The sequence below is a fragment of the Bufo bufo genome, chromosome 1 (genome assembly GCF_905171765.1).
Source record: "Bufo bufo chromosome 1, aBufBuf1.1, whole genome shotgun sequence".
Taxonomy (NCBI): Eukaryota; Metazoa; Chordata; class Amphibia; order Anura; family Bufonidae; genus Bufo; species Bufo bufo.
The window spans coordinates 676,995,987-677,016,663 of record NC_053389.1 but is presented as its reverse complement, the minus strand read 5'-3'; the positions used below and the strand labels follow the sequence as shown (position 1 = coordinate 677,016,663).

The following is a 20,677-nucleotide window of genomic DNA, read 5'->3' as shown; positions in this document are numbered from 1 at the left end:
AATATGTAAATCAGGGCTCTACCAGCAAGTAGGGCGTCTACTTGCTGGTAGCTGCTGCAGAAATCCGCCCCCTCGCCGTGTTGATTGACAGGGCCAGCCGTGATCTCCTCCGGCCGGCCGGCCCTGTCAGTAATTCAAAAATCGCGCGCCTCGCGTCATTCGGCGCAGGCGCTCTGAGATGAGGAGGCTCGTCTCCTCAGCACTCCCTCAGTGCGCCTGCGCCGATGACGTCTTCTCTTTCGGTGATGTCATCGGCGCAGGCGCACTGAGAAAGTGCTGAGGATACGAGCCTCCTCATCTCAGAGCGCCTGCGCCGAATGACGCGAGGCGCGCGATTTTTGAATTACTGACAGGGCCGGCCGGCCGGAGGAGATCACGGCTGGCCCTGTCAATCAACACGGCGAGGGGGCGGTTTTCTGCAGCAGCTACCAGCAAGTAGACGCCCTACTTGCTGGTAGAGCCCTCATTTACATATTATAAAAGTTCGTTTTATAAAGATTCGGCCGCATGAAAGTAAGTAAGTAAGAGCATTATATTCTACTATATCGCACTAAGAGGAATCTAACTATCCAAAAAAAAAAAAAAGTTTTGCGGGGTGACAGAAACCCTTTAAGTGCCGCTAGACAAGCTATAGTCAATGAGCGCTCGGTTATGGACAGATTATCTGCCTGTGTAAGTGGGCTTTATGCAGACATGCACTAATAGTTCCCCCCTTCTCCCATAGATAGCAAGTTCCTTTTCAACTGTGAAATAGCAGGATAAATTGAGTGACACATTTAAGGTGGGGGAGGGGTGTTTATTGTCAAATCAGGTTCAAATGTACAAAACAAGTAAATTAAAAAAGGTAACAAAACAAATACCAATTTCAGATCCCTACCCCCACCCTGTCCCTCCCAACCTAGATGGAAAAGTGGTTCCCCCAGACAAACCACAGATATTCATAGGTCCTTGGATCTTTCCAGCAGTGCATCTAAGAAGTAATCTCTATACAACTGTCAAATTCCTTTCAAGAAAGCTTTGCTTCAGTGTCCACATGTTGGGTCCCCATTAAATCCCAGTAACGTCAGGATGACAATCCCAACCTGCAGAAGTGCTTTGTCAAGAGCTCCTTTACAATTCTTCTTTCTTCTTCTTTTTGGGTTTTTCATCATCTTTAACAACTGGAGGGTTTGTAGCCTCCTTCTTCAAGTAGCTGAGGAAGTCACTAATCTCCCTGCCACCCTACAATCAGAAAAAAAAAAAAACTGTCGTGAGTAAGGCTTGTAGAATGAGGAGAGAAAAAAAATAAAATAAAAAAATCCTAACAAAAAACTTAATTTGTATTGTCGCAGCCCATCGGTGGGTGGCAACAGGAGAGGTTGGATTCTAACAGCTTACGTCATGGAGACAGATGGCACCACTGTGTCTGGTGGTTGCTTATCCATATTTCACACCTGAATAAAACACTCAAATGATCCAAGCAAGCGTGGTTATGCAGAAGTGGCGGGGACACGGCTGTTTTGCTGATAGTTATTTCATATGTAAGAGCTGCTTGAGCCTTGGTCACATTGCAGTGTCAGTGATGACATCCCTGTCTAGAGTCAGTGTTTCATACAGGAAAATTTCTGCGTTTAGGCCTCATGCACACAACCGTGGTTTGGGTCTGCACCCAAGCTGCATTTTTTGCAGGTCAGATGCAGACTCATTCACTTCAATGGGGCCACAAAGATGCGGACAGCAATCCACGTGCTCTCTGCATCCGCACAACCTTTCTGTGGCACCGCAAGGATAGGACTGCTGTATTGAGGGCTAGACGATCCGTAAAATGCGGAATGTACATGGCCGACCGGAAAACATACATGTAAAGTCTGTTTTTTGCCCTACATGTGTCATCTGCATTCCATGTGCTCTGCTTTCCAGGGCAGATCCAGAACAATGATGCCATGTGTGTTCTGTCAGTGGTTTTTCACAGACCCTCAGACTTCAATGGGCATGTTTGGTCAGCACCATGGACAAAAGTAGTGCAGGACTCAGTTGATTTTCCACTGACCCATGGTGAGCACACATTAAAATCAATGGGTCCGTGGAGAAAATGGATAGCACATATCGGTGATTCACTGAAGTGGGAGCGAGGCCTTACACAACTACTGTCTGGAATGTAAAGTGTCACATATTCATAAAACTTGCTAGTTGAGCAATGTTAGAGTTAACTCACCTCGTATCTCTTTGGACTTTGCTTACTTCCAGCTGGTGAAAAGTAAATCGTGGGGAACCTGCAAAATACACAAACCTCTTTAACAGCTCAAAAAATATAAATAAAGTTACACCCACCCCAGCTGTAGACTATGCTGTAATATATTGTAGTACATAGTATCATAGCACAAGTGGATTTATTGCTCTAAGACTGTACTGGAGATGAGGAGGAGTCTGAATACTTTTATTTAACAGGGTTTTATTAGCATCAGGATATCTCCAATATTTACCCTTGATCCTGTAGATGCTCAACTGTTCATTGCACTATGGATGACCAATGGGGCACAAAAAAAAAAAAATCCAGGCATATTTACATACCCTCTGACTTCATAGGTGGAAGGCACATCATTAGCAGTGGCATCCATCTTGGCAATAACAATGTTTGGATCATTTGCCAGCTATATAAAACAGGAATATAAAGGTTAGTTTGAAGGCAGAAAGTGGTTCAAAATCTGTCACAAATCTTCGGACACCTCTCAGGGCAAGGCCAGACATGGATTTCAGATATGGATTCTGCAAATTCCAGTAGAATACATATGTATAGGGTTTTGAAAACCCAATGAAGATGGAGCAGAAATACAAGCATGATGCAGATTTTCATTCCGTGGTGAAATCCATATCAGGGCTCCAGATGGCGACCAAAATGGTCGCCAATACGACTTAAAATTGCTAAATGGCGACAAGACTTTGTAGTCTTGTCGCCATTTGCTCCTAGACCCTCCGCTGCTCTGCTGCTTTCACATTAAACTGACATGGCACGCGCTGCTGGTAGCGCGCGCAATGTTCTTCTGAACAGCACAGGGGAGAAGGAGGCAGTCCCTCCCCCTTGCACAGCTGCCACCAATGGGCTGATCGAAGCGAGGAGGGGAGGGACTGTGGCCACTGCGCCACCAATGAATATCGTTTATGCTTAATACAAACGCAGGCTGCGCTGCGGGTGCCGGCCATATACCATTACATATCGCCACGCCCGAAAAAGTGCGAACTATTAAAATATTTAAAAAAATCTCCTATGCGGTAAACGCCGTAACAGAAAAAAAATAAAGTGCAATTTGCCATTTTTTTGTCACCCTGTCCCAACAAAAATTAGGTTAGGACTGTTCTTTATAGTCCAGACGTCCCATAAAATCTGGAATGCACACGGCTTTTTTGGAGTTTTATTTTTTTCACATGGTATCGAGTATCGCAATACTTTATGGTATCGAAATAGTCGAAATTTTGGTATCGTGACAACCCTAGGTAAGACGTGTTTTTTTTTATTATACCGTAATTATATGTATTTTAAATTTGGCGACTAAAAATTTTCAGGTTAGGAGCTGATGGCTCCTTGATTTTACTGTGGAATCGCAGAGGATCTGCCCTGAATGTAACTTTATGAGCCAACAGCAGTCAAAAACTTTTTTTTATCTAACTAGTCCAAGCCTGTATTGTGACAAAGCTCCATAATGCCCTAGTCATCTTGGGGCATCAATAACGGCAAATGATCTCCATGTGCCTTCTGTTGATATCAGCAGAAACTATGCAGGTCCTACACAGTGGGGAATTTAACAAGCGCTTTAGCAATTCCTGGAGATGTCCCTCCAAGTCCAAAGCTTTAAAGTATGCACCTAGGGAATGCCCACAAGATGTAACAAAGAAAAAAATAAAATAAAACCCTTAAGCATACCTTCTCTCCAAGTTCCTTGTATTTGGGTTCCAGATTTTTGCAGTGTCCACACCATGGAGCATAGAACTCAATGAGAACATCCTTGCTGTTATCGTTTACAATTTCATCAAAGTTTTCAGCTACAACCACCTAAGAAAGGAAGAAACCCACAGAAAAGTTTAAATATTCCAACAAGTTCCTTTTGTGGTGCAATTTTTCATTACATGCACCAAGGGTACTTCTCGTAGATTTGGCCTCATAACTTGCATTAGAAAGGAAAGTGTCGAAGTACCCAAGGTGGTAAGGGGAACGGAGTTCCTTCCCAAATAAGACTCAGAACTACTTGTCTTAGCAAGCAGTATAAGTGAAAATAATAAGTACACTCTGTATTAGGGGAGGTTAGGAAGTCTGCCACATTCATCGTATAGGTGGTTTTACCTTGACTGGGCCATCGTTGTTCTGAGGAGTAGGCTCAGACTTCAGGTATTTCTTCAGTTTCCCATCAAAGTAATCTTGCAGGAATCGCTCTAGTGCCTTTCCATCACGGCTAATAGAAAAGAATTAGAAAACAGGGATCAATCCAATGTATTCTTATGGGTCCAGATGCCATCCACACAGACAACTCATGGCCTGCTGGCAAGTAATGCTTTACCAGGCTTTGGTCAAGGGGCTACATCAGTATAGTAGAATAACCGACGGTCTCAATTAAATGGTACACTCCCAAAGCATACGATATATCACCAGAAAAAGCTGGGGCTGACAGCTGGGTGATGGCACGAAACGCGCGTCAAGGAGCGCCATCACCCAGCTGTCAGCCCCAGCTTTTTCTGGTATGTTGCCTTACATGTTATTTGCACCTCATGGCTAGTAGACTTGGCAGTTCCTTGCCATGACAGTGTTGCTTTGACCATTTTTGGGCATATGTATTTCGGCATTCATATCTTAACACCCATGACCTTTTGTACCCAATGGGACGCATGGTAACATCTAATTGGTCATTTTTTGTACCATTGCTTATTACTACTGTAACGGGGTTATCAGCAGGGTGGTGAGCAACTGTGGTTAATCCCCGCTTATTCACATATATGCATTGTGAAGTGTGAAGTAATGTTCATTTAAAAAAAGATATTAATAAACTTGATATTTTATTACCTACAATTGGTGTGTTATGCACTCTTTTTTGTGATATATCAGTATAGTAGACCAACTTACGTGAACTCCTCCTGCATGACATATTTATCTCCTTTGGCAGTTTTAATTCCAACAACAGGAACGTCTCCAGCACTGGCATCCAAACCAAACTCCGTGACTTCATGAGAAAAGGACTTCCGGTTGGCAACGGCAAAACTGAGTTTTTCACCAGCATCAAGGAACTTCTTTGCCACCATCATTACTCTGAAATGGAGTCAAGTTTCAAGGTCACAAGAGCGATCTGCTAGAAACATTACCATATATATCCTGTACACTGAAATCCTAAATAACAGCAAATAACTTAGTTTTAAATCGGAAGATTTTGGATATGACAAAAAAAAAAAAGATCAAAATTAAATAAAATCTAGAACTGAAACTAAAAGAAACTGTAGATCACCTATTCCTCCAGTAGTTGGAGCCCTTGGGATTCTTCTCATAGTCCACATCATAGTAGGCCACAAGTAGATCCTTTCCTTGGATTAATTCTCTGTTGTCCTCAGTCAGGTGGGGGCAGATGCCAAAACTAAAAAGGAATAGAAGAATCAGATTTTGCAGTAGATGCAAAAGGTAACAGATAATCGTTCTCACACTACTTGTCAGTCTGCAGGACTTTCTGCATTTTATTTTTTTGACAGAAATCTTGCAGAGGTGAATTTCTCTCTGAAGGTTTCCTTTTATTGTTTGGCTAAGTGATGGGACCAAGAGCTGTAGGGTTGTTGGAGTTGGATTGATGGAAAGTTAAGGGGTTAAAGGAGTTTCCAGTACGCCCTTATTGATGTCCTATACTAAGGATAGATATAAGCAGTATCACATTGGCAGGGGTCTGACTCCCAGCTGTCCTACCAATCAGCTGCTTTCACAAACTCCATCGCTGGGACTACAAAGATCCGTCCGTGTAGTGGATTGAATGGGAGCAGCGCTGCAATAATCAGACTACACAGTGGACGGAGAACCCCCTTAAGGCCTCTTTCACACGGGCGTTGCGGGAAAAGGTGCAGGTGCATTGCGGGAACATGCGCGATTTTTCAGCCCAAAAAAAAAATAAAAAAAATCGGCATGTTTGGGACCCAACCCCGAACTTCTACACAGAAGTTCGGGCTTGGGATCGGTGTTCTGTAGATTATAAGGGAAAATAATAGCATTCTGAATACAGAATGCATAATACAATAGCGCTGGAGGGGTTAAAAAAATAAAATAAATTTAACTCACCTTAATCCACTTGATCGCGCAGCCCGGCATCTTCTTCTGTCTTCATTTGAGCTGTGTGCAGGAAAAAGACCTGTGGTGACGTCCCTCCGGTCATCACATGGTCCGTCACATGATCTTTTACCATGGTGATGGATCATGTGATGACCGGAGTGACGTCACAACAGGTCCTTTTCCTGCACACAGTTAAGATAAAGACAGAAGGAGATGCCGGGCTGCGCGATCAAGTGGATTAAGGCGAGTTAAATAATTTTTTTATTTTATTTTTTAACCCCTCCAGCACTATTGTATTATGCATTCTGTATTCAGAATGCTATTATTTTCCCTTATAACCATGTTATAAGGGAAAATAATAATGATCGGGTCTCATAGCAACCGTGCGTGAAAATTGCACTGCATCTGCTTGCGATTTTCACACAGCCCCATTCACTTCTATGGGGCCTCCGTTGCGTGAAAAACGCACAAAATAGAGCATGCGTGAAAAATCACCGCTCATGTAAACAGCCCCATAGAAATGAATGGGTTCTGATTCAGTGCGGGTGCAATGCATTCACATCACGCATTGCACCCGCGCGGAATACTCGCCCGTGTGAAAGGGGCCTAAGAGCACCATAAACATGTAGGCTCAGCAGTGGCTAACTAATGGGTACAGCCAGTTTAATAGCAAGACTAGGATTAGAAGGAGGGCGTTACCGATTGGAGATTTATATACTGCTCAGTTTCAATATAAAACAAAAAAGGGTAAAAGGGAAGTAGGATAATAAGGAGAAATGACTAGGCAGTACTTTCATTTACTGTCCTGTGTGCACATCACACCCCCAAAAACTTCACTGGTGGCAACCAACATTAAAAGGGTTGTCTCACTTCAGTAAGTGCCATTTATCATGTAGAGAATATTAATACAAGGCACGTACTAATATATTGTGATTATCCATATTACTTCCTTTGCTGGCTGGATTAATTTTTCCATCACATTATCCACTGTTCGTTTCCATGGTTACAGACCATCAGTGGTGGTCGTGCTTGCACACTATAGGAGAAAGCGTCAGCCTCTCTGGTGGCCGGGACCATGGGAGCGCACATAGGCTAGTGCTTTTTCCTATAGTGTGCAAGCACAGCCACCACTGCTGGATGGTCTGTAACCATGGAAACGAGCAGTGTATAATGTGATGGAAAAATTAATCCAGCCAGCAAAGGAAGTAATATGGATAATCACAATATATTAGTACGTGCCTTGTATTAACTTTCTCTACATGATGAATACCACTTACTGAAGTGATACAACCCCTTTAAACTAGTTATTTATATTTAATATTAGTAAAGGGGATGATATGAATTTTAAATGTGTTTGTTTCTTTTACATTTTTTAAAATTACATATTTTATTGTAATATAGTCCCCTTCCAGGACTTAAATGTGCGTTCTCTTGATCGCTTGCACCACAGACTACAATAATAATGCAGTCTATGGGATTCTGATGTGCTAATTATTTTTAAGCTATGCCACAGCTTACCAGGCAGCTTCCTATGATAAACCCGGGAACCTGTACAAGGCCCCCTCATGGCAACTGATCAGAGCCCACAAGAACCCCCCTCCCCCAGTACAAGCCTCAGATGAAGGGTTAAACATCTGGGATAGGAGTTCTCCAATCATGATCACTGCTGCCAGGTGCCAGCTGTATTACACAGTTGGCACATATGGAGCAGGCTAAGCACCTGAGCCCGGTTCATACATTTACAGTAAACCACTGACAGTTATGTTTTGGTGCATGTAAGCTTTAATTAGAGTCAATTTTGGGAGACTGGCACTCAAATCTCACGTCAATTTCTGAACCAAATCAAAACTACTCACATTTCATCTTGGATGAACTTCTTTATTTTGTGGCTGGTGATCTTCTCATCGGCAGGGAAGGAGACAGAACTGTCCTCAAACTTGTTTGCAAGACGTGGTGGACGGAATAAAACAATCCCCCTTGAACAAAATTAAAAGGAAAAGTCTTTAGACAAGATCCCCAGGACGGCTGACCCCGCATACCATGCCCGTCACCTCTACTGGACATTACTTACTCTCCATTGGAATCATATTTATCCACTAGTTCTGTTTCATCTGTGTGCGCAAAGCGGTATTTCTCCCTAAGGGTGTTGGCCGCCTTCAGAAATTCAGAATGGGTTGTGCCATACAGATCACGGAAGAAGCCTGTATTGAGGGGGAGCGCGGGAAGAGTATAAATGCCGGTCTTCCACAACAAGTGCAAAATATTATATCAGCGAAGCAATGCCTTGTGAAGTTCCCTCATGACACTCACCAACCACAGATGCATCAACGTCACCAATGAATTTTTCAAATTCTGCAACAGATCGCAGATCCACAGATGCAGGACCGGCCTGTTTCTTCATTGTGCTGACAATTCCATCTTAAAAATAAAATTATTAAATTAACATTGCCGTACTCTGAAACCGCAACACTCTGATTTTCATACGAAAGCTCAAACAAAGGCCAAGGCTGTCACACCCACATCGTTTCATTAGTTGTGATCACTGCAGTTGCATGGCCAATGATTGCAGTGTTCATGGTCAAAGTCACCATGTAACCCTAGCCTTAAAGGTGTTGTCCACTTTATTTGTAGCCTATCCGCAGGCCTCAGTGCATCAACTAAGGCCAGCTAGCTCCTGGCCTGCAGCCGATAGAACATTTGGTTGCTTCGTACCATCGGAAGCGTTATTCGATAATAGAGGCCAAACCATTATGGCTGGAGCCGTGTACAGCAGGCATCGAGTTGGTGGTTTACTTGGACCAGAATGTTAAATATAAAAAGCACTAAACATCTCCACAACCCCACACCACAGCCGTTCCAATGTTGCTCTGGTGACACACTAGAAAAGCCTTAGGGTACTTTCACACTTGCGCTGTTGGATTCCAGCAGGCAGTTCCATCGCCGGAATGCCTGCTGGATCCGGCAATCTGTATGCAAACGGATACCATTTGTAGACTGATCCAGTATTTATCTTTTTCACATTCTTAAAGGTCTGCGAAAGCACAGACCGCAAAACCGGATCCTTTTTCTGGAACACTTTGGGCATTAATGCATTTTAATGAAAAATGATGTCGGATGCGGCATTCCTGCAAGAGTTCTGGAATTTTGGACAGAGAAAATACTGCAGCACAGAACTCAATACCGGAAAAGTTTAACCGGACTCCCAGGCTATGAGCTGTGCGCTACGATTGGCCAGCGCTGCAGCAAGGGACAACTCCAATACAAAAACTCTGCCCCGTACAACAGAGGGAGCTGCACACAGCGGAGCCCATACCGGGCGAACGGAGCATAGTAAGTGCAGGGGCACCCCTGGGCGCCGCTCTGCCCACTGATATAGTTAGTTTTTAAACTAGTGAAAGGTACTCTTTAAAGTGCATCTGTCAGCATAAACAGCCTTATTAAACCAGGCATACTAATTGGCAGAGTTAATCAAGGTGATTAAATGTTCCAGGGAAATTATTTTATTTATATGCAAATAAGGTTCTTGAAGCTCCGAGGGGCTGGCCTAGTCCCTCGGAGAACTGCTTCTCTTCAACATCTTAGTGAGATTGACAGGCCAGGCATCCTCACTACTCCAATGACGGCCCATAAATCTTACCCATGCGCCGGGTAGCAGAACTATCTGCACTTAGTAAAAAGAGTGGGGGCAGCTGCATGAGAGCGCTATTGCCCATGAGCAGATAGTACTGCCGCTGGTCATGGGAGCAGTTATCCCTGGACTTAGTTGTCTTTACAGATACACAAGAGTTTATCTTACCAGCATTCCTAGGGCCATCATAAGCACCAGACTCTTCTCCGTTTCTGAAGATCTTAAGAGTAGGGTAGCCACTGACTCCAAATTTGTTGCAAATGTTAGAGTTTGCCGTACAGTCAACCTGATGACAATATATTAAGTCACTTTAATAAGGCAAAACCTGGTGAATGGATTGGTACAAGCAAGTAAGAAAAAGAAGACAGCGGTTGTTCTTGGACACCACCAAAAATCCTGTTCAGGACACCACGAGAAGTGAATCTCCCATGGTGATTTGGTCAATCACACTACATAAGGTATACCAGGGATGCCCAACCTGCAACCCTCCAACTTCCATCATGCCTGAAAGCCTACAGCCATCAGGGCATGCTGGGAGTTGTGGTTTTGCAACAGCTGGAGGACAAAGTTAGTACAGAAATTTCTCTCTGAAACTAGGTCTCCGTATGCAACTAAGCATGTGGCCGTGCCTGGCATTTAGCTATTATCACCAAGAAAAGCCACCACTGTCCGGATGCAATTCACCACCAGACCTCCCCCGCTAACAGATCACACCACGCGTTTCCTCCCACACTCCAAAGACATACTGATAGGGACCTTAGATTGTGAGCCCCATTGGGGACAGTTGGATGTAAAGTCTGTAAAGTACTGCAGAATATGTCAGCATTATATAAAAGGTGTAAAATAATAATTTATCTGCTGGACTTTGGCGAGGTGTTTGCTACAAGTTCTTTCAACTGACTAAGAAAACAACAACCTGGGATAAAGGGAATATTACCTTAGCCAGAGCAACCGATCCTTTCAGCTTGGTGGCAGCAGTCTCAAATTCGGGTGCAAGCTTCTTACAATGTCCGCACCTAGAGAGGAACAGAAAAGTAATTGAGACCCCATCAGACACAGTCTCCATATTGTCATATTACAGCCCGATGACTTAGAGAGACAAGTGGCTACATAGACATTACTTCCTTCTTCCACTGGACGACATGTACTGTACTTCATAAAAAAAAAAAAAAGGAGGTTCTTATTAAATGGGTTCTTCAGATTTTAGAAATTGATGACGTATCCTTGGGCTGGGGCATCGATATCAGACGGGTGGGGGCCTGACACCCCCACTGATTATTTTAATGGGAGCACTGGCGCACTCTATTCCTGCCGTTTCCAGCATCATCCACTGTTTTGTTCTCAGTGGCTGCCGAAGTCAGCTGGATGGTGAGAGTGCTGGATGTCGGACCCCCACAGCCCTCATACTGATGACCTGTCCAGAATGTGGAGAACCCCTTTAAGCATCAGTGCATATTAAACCCAGTGCCCAGAATATAAAATTATCCACCCAAGATATTGCAAACCTGTCCAGCTGATAGTGGACAAGAAGCCGGCCCTAGGACCTTTATATGGCCACACCTGACACTTACTTTACAGTAAGGAGGACACTGTATACAATATCCAATGGAAAAAAAAAGCTCATGGCTTAGGCTGGCCATACATATTCAACTGCTGCCCAAACACATCGAATCTGACGAGACCGGACAACCATCCAATGTGTATAGAGACCCTACTCTCCTCAGATGGCAGCAGAAGTTAGAAGAGAAGGATCAGGCAGTTGAATTTCAACATGCCTGGCTCTCTGGGAGCTATCCATCCTGGCAGTGGACATTCAGAAGACATGCATGCTTGGTATATAGACCCCATAGACTATAATGGGATCTGGCCACTTACAGATATCAGCCAGTTAAAAAAAGTTACATGCAAAGGTTTTTGTCCGTCCGTAAGCTGGCATTTCACCGGAAAGCAGCAGGATCCCACTATAGTCCAGGGCAGGGATCAGCAACCTTCGGCACTCCAGCTGTTCTGAAACTACAACTCCCAGAATACTCCATTCATTTATGTGGGAGTTAGGCTACTTTCACATTAGAGTTTTAGAGTTTGTTTTCTGGTATTGAGTTCCATCATAGGGGCTCAATAAAGGGGAAAAAACGTAACTGAACAGAACTGAATGCTCCAAAATGCATTCCATTCCGTTCTCATACCAGAGAGCAAACCGCAACATGCTGTATTTTGCTTTCCGTCCTGGGATCTCTGACAATCGAAAACGGATCCGTCCCCCATTGACTTTCAATAGAGTTCATGACAGATCCGTCTTGGCAATGTTAAAGATAACACAACCGGATCTGTTCATAACGGATGCAGATGGCTGTATTATCAGTAACGGAAGCGTTTTTGCTGAACCCTGCCGGATCCAGTAAAAACGCTAGTGTGAAAGTAGCCTTAGAGGAATAGCCAAGTATGTTGCATGCTGGGAGTTGTAGTTTTGTAGCAGCTGGAGTGCCGATGGTTGCTGATCCCTGGTCTAGAGGGTCTGGCGGTGACGGATCAAGAGAACTGCAGCAGGCGGTTGTTTGCTGGCTCCTGATGCTGCCAATGTGAACCCTAAGCGTAAATGTTTAAGTAGGATTTCACTTTCAACAGTGATACAGATCACTGCACATATACAGCTGTGCTTAAAGGAAACCTGTCCCCATGAAATGCAGTGCAGTCTGCAGGCCGCATGTTATAGAGCAGGAGGAGCGGAGCAGATGGATGTGCAAGTTTATGGGAAAAGAATCAGCATAATTTGTATTTCTTCAATTTAAAATTCCTGCTTATTCTGGGCTCTGAAGTCCAGGAGTCGGTCCCATCAGTGACTGACAGCTTCCCTCTATGACTGTGTATACAGAGATAGCTGTCAGTCACTGATAGGACCTTCCCTCTATGACTGTGTATACAGAGATAGCTGTCAGTCACTGATAGGACTTTCCCTCTATGACTGTGTATACAGAGATAGCTGTCAATCACTGATAGGACCTTCCCTCTATGACTGTGTATACAGAGATAGCTGTCAGTCACTGATAGGACCTTCCCTCTATGACTGTGTATACAGAGATAGCTGTCAGTCACTGATAGGACCTTCCCTCTATGACTGTGTATACAGAGATAGCTGTCAGTCACTGATAGGACCTTCCCTCTATGACTGTGTATACACAGATAGCTGTCAGTCACTGATAGGACCTTCCCTCTATGACTGTGTATACAGAGATAGATGTCAGTAACTGATAGGACCTTCCCTCTATGACTGTGTATACACAGATAGCGGTCAGTCACTGATAGGACCTTCCCTCTATGACTGTGTATACAGAGATAACTGTCAGTCACTGATAGGACTTTCCCTCTATGACTGTGTATACAGAGATAGCTGTCAGTCACTGCTAGGACCTTCCCTCTATGACTGTGTATACAGAGATAGCTGTCAGTCACTGATAGAACCTTCCCTCTATGACTGTGTATACAGAGAGCTGTCAGTCACTGATAGGACCTTCCCTCTATGACTGTGTATACAGAGATAGCTGTCAGTCACTGCTAGGACCTTCCCTCTATGACTGTGTATACAGATAGCTGTCAGTCACTGCTAGGACCTTCCCTCTATGACTGTGTATACACAGATAGCGGTCAGTCACTGATAGGACCTTCCCTCTATGACTGTGTATACACAGATAGCTGTCAGTCACTGCTAGGACCTTCCCTCTATGACTGTGTATACAGATAGCTGTCAGTCCCTGATAGGACCTTCCCTCTATGACTGTGTATACAGATAGCTGTCAGTCACTGATAGGACCTTCCTTCTATGACTGTGTATACAGAGATAGCTGTCAGTCACTGATAGGACCTTCCCTCTATGACTGTGTATACAGAGAGCTGTCAGTCACTGATAGGACCTTCCCTCTATGACTGTGTATACAGAGATAGCTGTCAGTCACTGATAGGACCTTCCCTCTAGGACAGATCCGTTTTCTATTGTGTCAGTGAAACCGGATCTGTCCCTATTGACTTACATTGTGTCCCAGGACGGATCCGTTTGGCTCAGTTTTGGTGGAATGGAGACTGAACGGAGGAAAAATTATGCATTCTAAGCGGATCCGTTTCCATTCAGAATGCATCAGGGCAAAACTGATCCGTTTTGGACCGCTTGCGAGAGCCCTGAACGGATCTCTCAAACGGAAAGCCAAAAAGGCAGTGTGAAAGCAGCCTTAGGTCTCATCCACACACCATAATTTTAGTACCATTCCAATCTGCATTTCTGGCGGATTGCACTTGAACCCATTCATTCCTATGGATTTGCAAAAAAACATGGATAACGAACTGATGTCACCCATGTGGCAGTCCCACAAAATACAGAACATGTCCTATTCTTGTCCGTTTTGCGTCCAATTGGCAGTTCTAGTGAAGGTGAGAAGGCTCCGGCCTGCAGACCTCTAGCGTCTGTATTTTACAGATCTGCAGACATCAAAATGGACAGTCATGTGTATGAGGCTGTATACTGAGCTCAGCTCCTCCTGCTCTCTGCAGGCTGCGTCCTCAATGTGACAGGTTCACTTGAAGAAAAAAAAACGAATGGGGAAAGAGATATATATATATAGATAATATATTATATATATATACACACACACACACACACACACACACACACACACACACACACATACATCCAGGAGGGAGAACCCTTCGTGTAGTTGGGATTGCAGTGAGGACGTGCTGGCTGGTGTGCTCACAGTGATGCGAGTATAAGTCAGGACAGTCATGCTGCACAGGAGGAGGAAATCCTTGAAGACATCGCATACATGAGGGCAGTCTCATACCACCAGCCAATCAAAAGCAGCCACCAAGTTCCTAACAGCGAATCAGCTGCAGACACCACAGCAAGAGCACACCCACCCCCAACAGCAGAACAAGGGAGGATGGGAATAGTAGTCCACAAAGTGACATCACTGGCTGCGCAGGACAGAGAGTAGCCCCCTGGAGGACTACAAGTCCCTGCAGCATCCGACTGACAAAGCAACTGGGACTAAAAGTGAAAGAAAGCAGCGCAGAACAGACACTGCTACATCATTCCTCACCTCCCTCCATGGACATACAACATGAGGACATGGAGGAGATGTGAGCACCACTACCTGCGCAGAACAGACACTGCTACATCAATCCTCATCTCCCTCCATGGACATACAGGAGATGTGAGCACCTCTACCTGCGCAGAACAGACACTGCTACATCAATCCTCACCTCCCTCCATGGACACACAGGACATGGAGGAGATGTGAGCACCTCTACCTGCGCAGAACAGACACTGCTACATCAATCCTTACCTCCCTCCATGGACACAGGACATGGAGGAGATGTGAGCACCTCTACCTGCGCAGAACAGACACTGCTACATCAATCCTCACCTCCCTCCATGGACATACAGGAGATGTGAGCACCTCTACCTGCGCAGAACAGACACTGCTACATCAATCCTCACCTCCCTCCATGGACACACAACATGAGGACATGGAGGAGATGTGAGCACCACTAGCCATCCACTATCTGTAATATAGAGGTGCCCCCCCCGCCCCAGAGAACAGGCATCCCCTGCACCCATGATAAGGTGCACGCCCGGCAGAGTCCCTCATCAGACACTATTCACACTGGGAGTGGACTACACATAGGTGACGAGCTATTATCAGCCATTCCAGAGCTGAACTCCCTCCATGGGATCACTGGCAGGATAACAGTGCTATTTCCCCGTGCACCGCAGCGTTACTGCACCCACACAGGCCCGCTCCCCACTGCGGTACCCCGCCGGGAACACTGCCACTCACCATGGGGCAAAGAACTCGACCAGGATGATCTGATACTGGGAGATGCTGCTTTCAAAGTCGTCGTCCGTGAATTCCAAGACATCCGAGGCCCAGGCGGTGCTGGCAGCAGCGCCCAGAAGGACCAGGAGGAGGAGGCTGCGCGTCATGTCGGTGTGGAGCGCGGTGCAGAGCTCTCAGCAGCACTGCCTGACCTGGACTACAGGGGAAGCCGGGGAGCGAAAGGGAGAAAAACCTGCCGGAAGTAACCGCGGCTGGACCTGGAGCCGGAGTGTGGCATCCGCTCATTGGCTCTCGCGCGGCGACGTCATCGGGCGGAGGCGTGGACGCGGCTGGGCGTGGCTACTGAAATCTATCGAACTAGAAGGTGTGGTGGTGCAGGGGCGGGAAAGCGTGTCGGCCACTAGGGGGTGACGCTGGCAGGTCACGTGGTTCAGGTTGGGAAGGACTGAAAGGCGGAGATAGGCCAGAATGATGGCAGGCAGCGAACAGGAAATCCGTGATATCCTGCATGTGTAGTTACACCTGAGCTTAAAGGGGAAGTCCAGTCACAGCGATAGCTAACTGTCAGGGACCACTGGTCTCTATGAAGCAGTCCTTTGGTACTGCGGAGAGATTTCTGGTGCTGGAAAGTAGGCATCCATTGCTGTGTACACAGAAGGGAGACTGACCAGCTCGAAGTGCAGGTCCATCTCTCCAAGCTTCACATCATCTAGTGGGAAGTAGGCATACATTGCTGTGTAAAATGAGGAAAAGCAATAGTCTCTCAAGACGTTGTAGGGTACTTACCGGCACTGCAGATCCACCGCGTGACGTGGCTCAAGTTCACGCCAATAAGTAATAGTGGTCGCGCTGCGCTCCAGTAAATAGACTACTCCCATCTCGCCTTTACACCTGCTCTAGAGGTAGCGAGTTGTACATTTCTCATTTTCTTGTCCTCTCTGGTGCGGTTCCTGCAGGCAATACAGAAACCGCACCATGTGAACTGTGTTTTTTCGCTGGTTTGGTAGAGATAAAGCTGTGTAGTGCAGATGCCATCATTTCTAAAAGATACAGGAACAGTTCTGGATATTGTACGGAATTTTGGACCAGTCAATAATAATATTTGGCTGGCCGCCGTCGATGTATGTTCGTTATATACGGTGATTGCAAAAGATCGAGGTTTAAAAGCAGTGGAAGAAGAATTACGGGGGCGGGGGGGGGGGTTTGTCCAGGTCACAGCCGCAGGCCGATTTGACCATTTTCATTGAAGGGAATTCTATGAAAACCAAAAGTTTTTTTAAACCTACTGATGTGAATGGCTATATAGACATGGACAGTTGTCATCATGCCCCCTGGAAAAACAATATCCCAAAAGGGCAATTTATCCAAATTCCGAGAAACTATACTATATAGAGCAGAGTCAAATAATCTAGAATAGATTCGAGGAGAAAGGTTACGATCGTAACCAACTTGAAAAAATAAAGAAAGAAGTGGAAATGTGGGATAAAAATAAGAAAAGGGCTACAAAAGAGTCGATGGACTTTAGATTTGCATTTATTACCCAGTTTAACGCACTTGTGGGCCCTTTAAAAAATTCTCTGCACAAGAATTGGTATACATAAAAAAATGACCCTGTACTAGGGCAGGTTCTTCCTGATCGACCATCTGTTATTTATCGCAGAGCATCGAATATACGAGACACCTTGGTCCACAGCTTTATCTCTACCAAACCAGTGAAAAAAGAAAAAACACAGTTCACATGGTGCGGTTTCTGTATTGCCTGCAGGAACCGCACCAGAGAGGACAAGAAAATGAAAGATGTACAACTCGCTACCTCTAGAGCGGGTGTAAAGGCGAGATGGGAGTAGTCTATTTACTGGAGTGCCCGTGTGGGCTCCAGTATGTAGGCAGGGCCCTCCGTAAACTCAAAACACGAATACAGGAGCACATTGGCAATATCAAAAAAGGATTGGAAAATGTCCCGCTCCACTTCAAATTACATCATGATAAAAACCCGATAGGTTGGAAATTCATGGAATTAGAAAAAGTCAGTTTGAACTGGGGGGGAGGGGGAGGGGATCCGGTATTTGAGATAAATCATAAAGAAGTGGAGTGGATATTTAAAATGGACACTGAAACCGGGCGGGCTGAATATCGATTTCGACTTAAAGGGAACCTGTCACCGGGATTTTGTGTATAGAGCTGAGGACATGGGCTGCTAGATGGCCGCTAGCACATCCGCAATACCCAGTCCCCATAGCTCTGTGTGCTTTTATTGCATAAAAAAAAACTATTTGATACATATGCAAATTAACCTAAGATGTGTCCTGTCCCTGACTCATCTCAGGTTAATTTGCATATGTATCAAATTGTTTTTGTTTACACAATAAAAGCACACAGAGCTATGGGGACTGGGTATTGCGGATGTGCTAGCGGCCATCTATCAACCCATGTCCTCAGCTCTATACACAAAATCCCGGTGACAGGTTCCCTTTAATTCAAAAGCTGTGTGTGGATCTGCTCCTTAACCGGTACACAAGACTCTGCAAATATAAAAGCGTATAGAAGTTTCTTGAGACTGGAGAAAATGGCTGGCACGGCAGAACATGAAAAATGGCTTTATATGCAGTTACAGTGCTCCAATATATTCCCGATTGCGCAAATCGGCACTAACAATGCAAATATTTTCACGCAATACGTGAAACTTCACATTTTAGCAGGTCTGCATGTATGTATGGACAGCAGAACCTATCGGGTAAGGACCCAGTGTGACAGAAAGATTAGGGAAAGCCTAGTGGAGAGGAGTGGTAGTTCAATCTATGGACTCTACTACCAGCCTACAGTGCCTATCCACGATCTACAGTTTAGCGCAAAGCTGTATTTGGAGCCACATTCCTCCATGGACAATGTGGACAATATTTGGGAAATGTAGAGATCCTACCCAGACCTGTTATAATGGGAGGCAGCACCATCTTGTATGGATTATAGCTATCCCTTCTATGGCAATAAATTAGTATATCTACCTCAAGACAAGTGATTTTCAGTAATGTCAACTTGTGCCCAACTAAACTCTTCTCTATGTTATTCTATCTATTTGCACCTAAGGGCGCTGATGTCATGAACATAAGGAACCCTGCCTTCGTTGGACCTAATACCCATAGCCTCAAGGGCACCGCTGTCACCAGTGGGAGGGAGACTCCCCTCACTGCACACCAACCCAGAGAGCTACAAAACGGCAATCAAGACTGCATTCCTCTGTCCACATTCACACTTGCTGCCATGCTCACACATTATAATCTGCGGCTATGTACGCTGCACGGGTCCTGTATTCTCTTGCCACTCCTCAGTCCCTGTGTCTCCGGGCTAGTGCCACGTAAAGATCTTGTGAAACCCTGCCTCTGACCTTGAAGCTATGTGGGCAGGTGGGTTCTCGGCTGGCCTGGTTTCGTCTGGAGGGTTCTTTCTCCTTTCTTCTTCCTTGAGTTCATACCAACACCTCCTGGTACGGGGTCCCAAGCTTGTCCTGGACCGGTATGAAGTTAATAGTACAGTTTCGCTTACCTCATCGTTGATGTCCATGCCTACCATGTGCCAGTGCTGTCAGCTTGGCTCGGTTATTACAGATACCTTATAGACATTCCGGATTTAGTTGTTTATCATATTATAACAATTAAGCTCTTGGGAATGAACTGCAATGGGGGTTTACAGTAAATTTTTACTTGGTGCACTGGTTATAAATATTTTATCTGATTTTAGAGCGGGTCGCTTTTACGGAATGGTACTTACCATATAGACTAGGCTGAGAGGTAAAGAGCATCCTTTTTTATGGCCGATGTCTAATAAGACGATTTATTCTTCCTCTAATTAAAGGGGTTGTCTCATCATGGACAATGCGAGCATATCTCTAGGATATGCCCCATTGTCTAATAGGTGTGGGTCCCACCGCTGGGACCCGCACCTATATCGAGAACGGAGCTCTGCAAGCCGGCTCCCAATAGAAGTGAATGGGAGCGTACCGCGCATGCACGGCCCCGCACCCATTCATTTCTATGGAGCTGACGGAAATAGCCGAGTCAGCGCTTGGCTATTTTCGCCAGCCCCATAGAAAATAAATAAAGGGCGGCTGCGCATGCACAGTGCGCCCTCCTTCACTTGCGGGGCTCTGTTCTCGATATAGGTGCGGCCCGCACCTATAAGACAATGGGGGCATATTCTAGTGATATGCCCCCATTGTACATGATGAGACAACCCCTTTAAGTCTATAAGCAGAGGTAGGTCTGTTGATCAAGGATGCAGATAAAGAGACATTTCAGTTACGACTGGGTTCACAAATTCTGTCTTCAAGATTTAGTTCTCTGGCAGAATCAAAAAGTTTCTGTCTCAGGTTTATTCCTGATTCTATGAAATGGTATTTTTATCTAATGAGAAATATCTGAGATATGTTGTCCTTAGACTTGGCCCCCCTCTAAATTATAATTTGGTACGTCTCCTGTTGTGCTGTCATGAGGGATGAGCTGGAAAATAGGAATTAGACTTACCGGTAATTCGGTTTCCAGAGATCCCCTCATGACAGCACCCGTACATTCCCTCCCTTACTAACTACTATGTAAATATATAAGATTTTCTTATGATTTTAATAAATCGGTTGCGTCCATCCTGGTGTAGTAATCTGGAAAACCACTGGTGGGTGGAGGTGGGAGGGACCTTTAACCTCTCTGTTTCCTGTCCCAAGAAGGTCAAAGGGTAACCACCTCCTGTTGTGCTGTCATGAGGGAATCTCCGGAAACCGAATTACCAGTAAATCTTAATTCCTATTTTTTAGGCTGGCCTAGCACATCCCCCTAATCTAGCTCCCGCTCCCGCTCCCCCTCCCCCCTTCAGCTTTAACCTCAGAACCCTATCCCCTTGTCCTGCAGTATCCCTCGCACCCTAATGCACTTGAGATCTGTGCATGCACATTTACTGGCTGGTGAC

At 45.2% G+C, this 20,677-nt stretch overlaps 1 protein-coding gene across 1 annotated transcript; it reads right to left on the bottom strand.

Annotated features, from left to right (window-relative positions):
* Positions 1 to 775: 775 nt before the first annotated feature.
* Positions 776 to 15,979, bottom strand: PDIA3 (protein disulfide isomerase family A member 3). The gene is made up of 13 exons (XM_040414102.1): positions 15,725 to 15,979; positions 10,834 to 10,912; positions 10,065 to 10,182; positions 8,579 to 8,686; positions 8,340 to 8,469; positions 8,125 to 8,244; positions 5,466 to 5,591; positions 5,090 to 5,272; positions 4,316 to 4,424; positions 3,899 to 4,027; positions 2,551 to 2,630; positions 2,195 to 2,252; positions 776 to 1,221 (listed from the first exon to the last, which is right to left on the bottom strand). The coding sequence occupies exons 1-13, from the start codon at positions 15,868 to 15,870 to the stop codon at positions 1,111 to 1,113; spliced, it is 1,497 nt and encodes a 498-aa protein (XP_040270036.1). The 5' UTR covers positions 15,871 to 15,979; the 3' UTR covers positions 776 to 1,110.
* Positions 15,980 to 20,677: the final 4,698 nt, after the last annotated feature.